This window comes from Chenopodium quinoa, unplaced genomic scaffold (genome assembly GCF_001683475.1).
Source record: "Chenopodium quinoa cultivar QQ74 unplaced genomic scaffold, ASM168347v1, whole genome shotgun sequence".
Taxonomy (NCBI): Eukaryota; Viridiplantae; Streptophyta; class Magnoliopsida; order Caryophyllales; family Amaranthaceae; genus Chenopodium; species Chenopodium quinoa.
Genome location: NW_018743292.1, coordinates 5,654,245 through 5,664,217, shown reverse-complemented (window position 1 = coordinate 5,664,217; position 9,973 = coordinate 5,654,245). Strand labels below are relative to the sequence as shown.

Below are 9,973 nucleotides of genomic sequence, written 5' to 3'. Positions count from 1 at the left end.
TACCTCGTAACTGAACTTAAAATGTCTTGTACCAAAAGTAATTCAAATTGTTCATTTTCAACCGTAGCTAAGCTCATAAACTGAATTGATAGTTTTTATTATAACAATAACAAAATATATACTTCATATAAAATTATTCATTTGAGCTTGGTTCACAAATGAAACAACCCGAACATGACCCGACCCGAAACCCGAATCGATCCAACAGACCCATACCCGACTCGAATATTAGCTGACCCGAAAATGACCTGACCCGAATGACCCATTTGTCAGGTCTAATATGATATGATATGCAAAGTGCAATACGTGCTCCTTCAACATCCTAAAAAAAAGTTGCTCTATTTCCTCGATTGGACTGGGCTTGCGCATTAGCCCATCGTCCTATCTCTTCATCGTTCATCTTCTTTCTCCAGAAAAATCTCCCAGAAAATAAGACAAAAATTAAAATCACTCTAAAACCCTAACATTAAATCTAACTCTTTCCTTATCTTCAATTTTTTTTTTTTTTCGTTAATCATATTCAAAGCTCTTGATTTGCAACAATGTCTACTCTTGAAATTGAAGCTCGAGAGTAAGCTTTCCTATTCTTTAATCATATTATCTTCTTCTATTCAAATTTTAATCAATTTTGCAGAAAAATACACGTTAATTTCTTGCTATTTTTTTTAATTATATAATTTAGATGTAAAGTTTCAATCTTTAATCTTGAAATATGTGAAAATTGCAGTGTGATTAAGATAGTTCTTCAATTCTGCAAAGAAAATTCCTTAAATCAAACGTTTCAAACACTACAAAGCGAATGTCAGGTGTCTTTAAACACAGTAGATAGCCATGAAACATTCATTGCAGATGTTAATAGTGGGAGGTGGGATGCTGTTTTGCCTCAAGTTTCTCAACTTAAGCTTCCTAGGAAGAAATTGGAGGATTTGTACGAGCAGGTGTGGTTGCATTTTCAATTATTATCTTTTTTGTTAGGGTTTGTAAGATATGATTTTGATGATTTGTTGTTGGGGTTTTGGTAGATTGTTCTCGAAATGATCGAGCTTCGAGAATTGGACACCGCCCGAGCAATTTTGAGGCAGACCCAAGTGATGGGTGTGATGAAGCAAGAGCACCCAGAGAGGTACTTGCGGTTGGAGCATCTTCTTGTTCGGACCTATTTTGATCCGCATGAGGTACTTGCTTTCACTCATATTCGTCTTATGTTGTTGTTATTCCTTCCCCTAGTGTAGCAATATTTCGGTTGTTGAACAATTTATGATAGCTGGCGAGAATGAGATTACTGTTGGGTTAATTGGCGAGAGTTGAGAATACTCCTATGTTTGTAGATAATGGTTTATGTGCAGGGTGGGGAAGGGAGGAAAGGAATGGTGGCGTTTTATGCTTGCTAATTGTTAATGACCAAGGGAATAGTGTAGGATGGAACCTCTTGGAAAAGTTCATACAATGAAGGTCTGATCTTGGGATTGATCGACATTGAGTTAAATTCTGTGTATGGCTTAAGTGGTTAATTTTGAGCTTAGCAGATGACGACTACTTGGCTGTTACTAAGAATATTAAGAGTCTAAGAAGAATATTAAGAATTTAAGGTCTTTGTTACTAGAATAAGAAGGATTTTGATGATGCTAGTGTTTCATGAAAAGATATTATGAGGAGCTTTGCACTTAATTTGATAGCTTAGAAGCAGTGGGTTGTTAGTTCAGGAGCTGTATGGATTGTCGTAAAAAGAGCTGAAGAGTTGAGGAGTATGAGTAAGAAAATTTTGAAGTGGGTTAGGTTGTGAGAGGGAAGGATAAGTGGAGGATGTTATTGGTCATTATGAAGTACACCATCTCTTTTACAATATGATAATGGAATCCCGTCAAAAGGGATAATAATAGTATGCTTATGGAAGGAACATGTTGAAGAGTAGATTTGCTTACAAGTTAAAGTGCACATTTTCTCCTTTGAATATCATTTATTATCGTATGTTACTGTTTGAACTTTGAAGCAAATTGTACTCCATTCCCTTATGTGCTTCTCTACAAACCCAATCGACTAATGTTAATTTATATTTTGTAGTTTACTGAATACTTCTCTATTTTATGTGTTAATCAAACTCATTAATATATTCTAATAACTACTAACAGTCGAACATGACCTATGTTGATGATGCTTAGTTATATATGCATGTTGCATTGCTTATAGCATGAAGAGTGCTATAATTCTTGGTTTTGTTGGGCTCACTTCTTTAAGATTACTTTCCATTTTCTAGTACCCTACAGGTTTTCCTAAAATGGGTGGTTGGTGACTAGGAGCTGGACTTTTGTTACCCTCTTTTTTCTAAGGGGGGAGCTTATGAAGCTTAGATACATCAAGCCTACTAGTATCCTCTATCGTATTCATAATCTTGACCTAAGGCTGTTTCTGACAGGCTTGGCAGTGCTCTTTCTTTTACAACTTTAGTTGCCGGATTTTTTTTTTGGAGTGAAGCTGATTTTGAACACAACTCCTATGTCTGTTGAGGTGCTTTGTGGTTCTAGACAATGTTGGGTTTTGAAGGATATTATCATTAAGGTGAATTTTATGATAAGTTGAGTTGGTCAGTTATGGTGATTAAGGCTCGGAGTGTGTGGAAGAAGTGGGAAATAGGAATTTTTTGTTGCATTTTGTGGATATTAGTGAATTAGCGCTATTGGAAATGGTTTGTTAGACCTTTTTACCCCTATTCTCTTTCACATTGGCATTTAAACCTTGAGGCTACGCTCTTTTCACCTTCGGCAAAAAGTTCTTGGAAAAGCTCCAATTAGTCCAGACAAGTCCAATTAAGTTTAGATTACTCTAGACTTGTCAATATAGAACTCTCCCTCAATATTCTGTAGGATTTTGTTAACTTTGTAAGGTTTAGGTTGAGGGGGCTGTCTTTGTTTATTATAATTTATAGTTGATTTTATTATTGTACTCTATGATGGTCTTCATGGAGTAAAAATTGATATAGGTGTATTGCAAGCAATTAAGGTGGTTTCAAGGCTTAGAATTGTCTTAAGTTTATTCTGCTTGGTTTATTTGAAGTCACCTCTCTATGATGGATTTGCCTATCTTGCTATGTGATGTGGGGAGTTTAGATGTCTAATCTCTGTCTCAGTGTTTTTCAAGGGGCCCCAATGTTTTCTTTGTGAAACCAATGGAGATTTTACTGTTATTTCTAGTTGTGTCTCAACTATCTTTCTAGCATCCCTTTTATGCTGCCTTTACCTTTCTAGTATTGTTGGGATGTTGCTATACTTGTGGGATTTCTGTAGTTGACTGTGTTGTAAAAGAAGAGAGTCTACTTTATGACTTGGAATACATAATAGGATTTTGGGTGTATACGTTGAAGAACACCACACTTTTTAAGAAAATTTTATGGATATTTCCTCTTGGATCAAGGCTACTTAAAGAATCAAGTGGTCGTAAGGAAAATATGGATTTACAATGATATATTGAGATGCCTTATAGATTTGTGCTTACTTTCTACACTAGTTAGTGGATTTTTTTTTTTCATGTGTAATTTATTTGTACGTGTGGATGAAAAGTAATTAAGTAAGAACAGTTCTGAGACTGAGAGGACTAGAGGAGTCTAGGGTAGGGAGCTAGTGCTCCCTGTTTTCTTTCCCCCTATCTTCTTTGCATCTCAGCGACTATACTAGTCATAATGCTCCTATTTTGTTCTTCCCAGATAAAGAGATGTATGATCACTTTTTGAAGTTTCCATATTGGAATTATTTGCCTGATTGTAAGTATAATGAGCTTCCATATTTGTTTGGTGTTTTTAGAGGCTTTTTGGATATAATCTTTACATTTTTGAGGAATTTCTGGTAAATAGTTCCTTCTTGTAAATATTGCAGAAGTTCCATCCCCCCCCCCCCTCCTTATAGACAATGGTGAAATTGATGAAGTATTGTTGATTTTGTGACATTGAAAACTGCATTTTGTCTGGTGTTGTGTGTTAGTGTGTTGTGCTTGGGGAATTAGATGTTTTATATCTTTGTTTTTATTGTATTTGTAGACCAGATACGCAACCTTTAAGATTTATAGGGTTTTCTGAGTAGGTCCATGGGTCTGGGTCTTCAAGAAAAGAACTCTTCCTGGCTTCAGTAGGTTTTTTTTTTTTTTTTTTTTTTTTTTTTTTTTTTTTTTTTGTTTTGGAGGGGCGGGGGGTTTGACCGTTCAACTGGTGTTATATTGCAGTGATGAATAGTATGGTTTGGCATAAATTCCATCCTCTTTTTTGGTTTAACTAAAAAAACTTCGGAGGCATATTTTTTGGTTTCATCTAGTATTACGTAGGTTGGATTGGGGTGGTTCGACTGGAGTTATCTTGCTGTGATATAGTATAATTTGGCATAAATTCCATCCTCTTTTTTGGTTTTAATAAATGCTTTGGAGGTTAATTTTTTGGGTGTCTCATCTAGTCTTATGTATGAGATATGAATTCTGCATGTAGAACAAATATTTGTGTACTAATTATTTACTTTAGGATCCTAATTCCATAATTTGTTAACGGTTGTAATATTTACAATATTGATGTTCTATGCGCTTTGTCACTCCTGCAATTGAAATTGCGAAAGTTTCAGTCAGCATTCATGGAGCTGTATCTAGCTTATCAGTGGCTTCTTTTGACAGGCTTATCAAGATTCAACTAAAGAAAGACGACGTGCTCAAATTGCACAAGGTTTACTTTTCTTCGTTGCATTGCTCTAATATTTCATGCTGTATGGTTTGAATGTCTATTATTGTATTTTTTTTTTTTTTTTTTTTGAAATATGATTAAAGTTTCTATTATAGTTCATTTAAATAAGTGGAAGGAAGATAAATTATAGATTGAATTTTGGTGAGATGGTCTGCTGAACCTCTATGAATATTGCACTCTATCCCCCATTTAAAAGATTTATCATTATTATGTATAATGGTACTTTGCCTTTTCAGTTACTTTTTTCTAAAATTCTAAACTACCAATGAGTGAGATTATTGCTTCAAATTCTTTGTTCGCACAATTGCAACTCCTATTAAAACTGCCTTTGGCTTTTGTATTACTTGTTAATCTTGATATCTTCTGCTTTTCTTTCACCCCTTTGTTTCAGCTCTTTCTTCAGAAGTTTCTGTTGTTCCACCATCACGATTGATGGCTTTGATTGGGCAAGCTTTGAAGTGGCAACAGCACCAAGGTTCGTTAGAACTCTATATCTTATGTTATAGAAGAGAAATTTGAGATTTGTTTTTGGGTGCATATTTTGAATGAAAAGAGAAATTTACATCATATATAAATACTTTTCAGTCTTATTTGCTATGTGCATTGTTAATCTATAGAGGAAGTATATGATATCCATTTCCTGAAGAGGGATATTAGAACTAGTCATTGAATTTCTAAAGTATAATTTCAAATATAAAGTTGTAGAAATGCTGAACATCATAAGGAATTTTTGTGCATTGAATGAATTTAGTTTATGTTTTATAAATGTTTGTTTTGAGCTTGTGACAAACATACGGTAAATGCTTTCCCCAAGGCCAGAGCTTCTCATTAGTAATGGAAGGTTGTAGCCGTTATACTGTATTTCCTCATTGAATTGGTGCCTTTGCTGAACTATCTGCACATCTTAGCCCACCATCAAATAAATGCTTTGACTACAATTAGAGTACTAGTAAAATAGTAAGATCTCTAATTTAGAAGTTAATATTAGTATTTCTTGAATATGTTCCCTGGTTGTCACACTGCTGTATTTTTTTCTTTAGTTCCCACTGGTTGAAAAATGTTAAGCTTCTATAAAGTGTTTTATGAACTACTTTTTCCATTCTGTCAGGTTTGCTTCCTCCCGGAACACAGTTCGATTTATTCCGTGGAACTGCTGCAATGAAACAAGATGTTGAGGATATGTTTCCTACGACACATACACATACTATCAAGGTAGAATTGGTTTTCAATCATGTATAACAAAATTTGTTTATACTATGCTAACAAATTTGCAAATGATATTGACTTTGTGCTTGACAATGGTGTACATAGTGAAGTGTATGTCCATTGCTGTGTAATTTTAATTTTATAGTGGGAGTGAGTTTTGGGTTCCATGTATTTCCCCTTTTTTTTCCTTTTATTATTGGCACCAGGATTGCAGATTGAAGTAGTTGGGAAAATATAGTACATAAAAATGAGACTGTAGTGGACATAATATGATGTGTAGCAGTGGAATCCTAAGAACATTAATCCAATTGAAGTTCTGTACAGGTTGCTCGTATCTGCTGTTGTTATTATTCTATCAGAATTTCACGTTGTTGAGGACTATCTTGCCCCATTTGAGGCATTAGTACTACAATGTCTCTCGTTTCCCTCTCTTACTAGTGTAATTTTGTGTCATATATGCTACGTAATCTCCTGTGCCACATTCATGTGAAAGAAATCTGAGAGATAGCCTAAGGAAAATTATTAAGATGAGATTCATGCAGTGTGAGACTTCCGCAACTTTCTATAGGATATAGGATGACTTCCATGGGTAATTTTGAATTTATTTAAAGTTTGAGGTTCATTTCCATCATTCGCTTATTGAATTCTATTATGCAGTTTGGGAAGAAAAGTCATCCAGAATGTGCTCGGTTTTCACCTGATGGGCAATTTCTTGTTTCTTGTTCTGTTGATGGATTTATTGAGGTATACTATAGTATGTATGTATATCTGGATTTTTGTATCTACATTTTATTTTGAAATATATTCTTAGATTTACATGATCAGGTATGGGACCATGTTAGTGGGAAGCTCAAGAAAGATCTTCAGTACCAGGCTGATGTAAGTTCCTCATCGTTTGATTGAGTTTGTAACTGAATTCAATTTGTTCTGGATGTCATTTGTGTTGTAATCCTGGAGTATTGCAGTTTTGAGAAGACTCATTTCTAGATTTATGTTGTATAGCTATTAATTAGCCACCGCCACAGTGGTTAAACTTTACTTGTTTTTCTTACTGCTCCTAATGTCATGAAAGATACCAGTTACCCCCTTGAAAAATACTTGTCCCCTTCCACTGTTGATATGTTTCAAATTAATGGTACAAAAACCCCCCTATTCTAGATGATTTTGCATTGTTCTATAAAAATTAAAAAAATTCTTTTAGAAATCCCTATAAATTCTGCTAGTGCAACTGTGTTGAGCTTTATGGAGTAAAATCTATTCATTGAATTCTTTTTTGTTGTTGGGTTAAATTTTCTATTTATAAACTTGATTTGTATTTTAACAGGAGACATTTATGATGCATGAGGAAGCAGTCCTTTGTGCTGATTTTAGTAGAGATTCAGAGATGCTTGCGTCCGGTTCTCAAGATGGAAAGATCAAAGTAAGGACTTATTTATATTTTCTGGAACAGTGAAGAGCCTGTGTCATACTGTAGTTAAAATGGGAGGGACATTAGTCTTTAAGAATGATATGTCCTTATACTTAGCATTTTGTCCTGGTTGATCTCTAATTCTCTATTGTAATGTTTCAACAACTATAATTTTGCTGTGTATAGCTTCTGATGTTGATTTATAACATAGAAATGTGTCTATATTGACCTTAATTACCTTCTTATTCATGGAATGTAAGACTGCTGATAAATTGTTGCTGGACCTTGTACCTGTCTGCAGGTTTGGCGTATTAGAACCGGTCAGTGTTTGCGACGCCTTGAACGTGCTCATTCTATGGGAATTACAAGTCTTTGCTTTTCTCGAGATGGAAGTCAAATATTGAGCACATCTTTTGACAGCACTGCCAGGTTTGGATCTCCTGATTGACTTACGACTTTTATGATTAGGTAGTACTGACAATTTGGTAATCCACAGTTAGCGAATGTTCTGTGTGGTTTCAAATAGTAATAATAATAATAATTAATAAAAATTTTAAAAAGAAAGAAAAAAAAGAAGCTAATGTTCTGTGCTGTATTCTTTGTTCTCTACAGTTTCTCGTATATTTGACTCTAAATGTTTCAGTCAGCCATTTCTTCTTTTTTTATTTTATTTATCTTGCTTCGTAGCGTTGCATAATCAATTTCCATTGTCTGGTTTAATTTGATGGGCTCTCCACATTGGTCTCAAAGCATTTAGATATATTCCCTAAAAAGTGATATTGATTGAACTCAGGGTTCATGGTTTGAAGTCTGGGAAATTGTTGAAGGAATTCCGTGGGCATACCTCTTATGTGAATCACGCAATATTTACAAATGACGGTAGCCGTGTGATCACAGCATCTAGCGATTGCACAGTCAAGGTGAATTGCCCAAGTGATTAAATACTTATAGGCCTCTACCTGGCTCTAAGTTCTTTTATTTTTCCTTTCTAATATATCATATTTCTTTTGGTAATATATATGGAACAGGTTTGGGATGTCAAGACAACTGAGTGTCTACAGACTTTTAAACCACCACCGCCTTTAAGGGTAATCTTTGATGCTTTGTTGTTTGTTCCTTCTTATGTTATTCTTAATTAATGGAAGCTGTGTTGTGTTACAATCATTACCTTTCTGAAATCCAGGGTGGAGATGCTTCTGTAAATTCTGTTCATTTATTTCCCAAAAATATGGATCACATTGTTGTTTGCAACAAGACCTCATCCATATATATCATGACACTCCAAGGACAGGTATGCTCTTGCACATGTTAGTTTAATTTAGCACTCAACGAGATCTGTTAACTGATTTATCAAAAAGCGCATGAGTCAGGGAACCTTGTTTTACTCTGATTCTGTGTATACTCAATGAAAGAATTTGATATTATACTAAACAAATTGAATATTCCCTTGAAATAACTTGAACCATTTCTTTAGTTGAATTTAAGAACTTGCTAAGTTGCTTAGATAGATTCAAATCTCCTCTCACTTTTAACGAAATTATAGTAAGAATTGGTGAGCAGTTCATCCATTTGCTACATTTGGTAGTGGCAAGCTGTATTCACATAGTGTGCTGTAATTCTTGTAATATACTGCATCTGAGCCAACAATGTTGTTGAGATAATCAGGCTGAAAATTATTTCTGGTTCAACATTTCATGGCACTTTTAGCAGCGTTGTCTGACTCAAAATACTTGATACAGGTTGTGAAGAGTTTCTCTTCTGGTAAGAGAGAAGGTGGAGACTTTTCTGCTGCCTGTGTATCACCAAAAGGAGAGTGGATTTACTGTGTTGGTGAAGACAGGTATTCTACCAACGATATTCTTCAATTATATTGTGCTTTGAAACCCTTCAATAACACCTATTAACATTCTTTCTGTTTGGCAGAAATTTGTATTGTTTCAGCCAACAGTCTGGTAAACTAGAACATCTGATGAAGGTAACTTTGAGTGGTCTATCATTAAATTTTTTTAAAAAATTATGGTTAATCATAATATCTGGTTTGATTATTGTTTGATTTTATCGTGGCAGGTGCATGAGAAAGATGTAATCGGGGTGACACACCATCCTCACATAAATCTTGTGGCTACCTATGGTGAAGACTGCAGCATGAAATTATGGAAGCCTTGAGATTTTTGGCAGGGTCTCCCTTTTTTCATACAGATTACATTTTTAATTCTGCGTTGTCGCTAGTGTAGTGGTGTATAAATGTAATTGTTGTATTGTATGTTATTTTTGAGGCATCTAATTATTGTTTTTCCATTTTTAACTATAAATTTTCTAAAATTTACATTTGATGAATAACTGGCTTTGATATACTCGATGATCTCTCCCTTTGGGTTACTGAAGTGAGGAAACTCAGTTGTTCTTGTTCATTCCCAAAGTTGAGCTAATCTATAGACATTAATCTCTACTTCTCTAGGAAGGCTAACTTAAAACACTCGATATATTTTGCTATAGGGAAGGGAATACTTGATGAATCACTGTTATGCAAGGTTTGTGGAACATATTTGGATTCGAAATGTGTAGTTGAGTTCATGGAGCTTTTGTATATTAGCAAATTTGCTACCGAACATAATCTCTGCTCTAGATATACAAATAAATACTTGTAT

The 9,973-nt window shown here is 34.6% G+C and overlaps 1 protein-coding gene across 1 annotated transcript; it reads left to right on the top strand.

The window, feature by feature from the left end:
* Positions 1-328: 328 nt before the first annotated feature.
* LOC110736636 (suppressor of mec-8 and unc-52 protein homolog 1-like) lies at positions 329-9,736 on the top strand. The gene is made up of 16 exons (XM_021916907.1): positions 329-571; positions 728-938; positions 1,023-1,175; positions 4,645-4,693; positions 5,103-5,186; positions 5,820-5,923; positions 6,575-6,661; positions 6,743-6,796; positions 7,242-7,337; positions 7,627-7,754; positions 8,119-8,245; positions 8,354-8,413; positions 8,509-8,616; positions 9,065-9,165; positions 9,249-9,300; positions 9,393-9,736. Exons 1-16 carry the CDS (start codon positions 543-545, stop codon positions 9,489-9,491), a joined length of 1,542 nt encoding a protein of 513 aa, XP_021772599.1. The 5' UTR covers positions 329-542; the 3' UTR covers positions 9,492-9,736.
* The last annotated feature ends 237 nt before the right edge of the window (positions 9,737-9,973 follow it).

Coding starts and splice junctions, on each gene's coding strand:
- LOC110736636 (XM_021916907.1), top strand. CDS start 543: ATGTCTACTCTTGAAATTGAAGCTCGAGA. Junction 5,924..6,574: donor CACATACACATACTATCAAG/GTAGAATTGGTT, acceptor TCTATTATGCAG/TTTGGGAAGAAAAGTCATCC. Junction 6,662..6,742: donor CTGTTGATGGATTTATTGAG/GTATACTATAGT, acceptor TTACATGATCAG/GTATGGGACCATGTTAGTGG.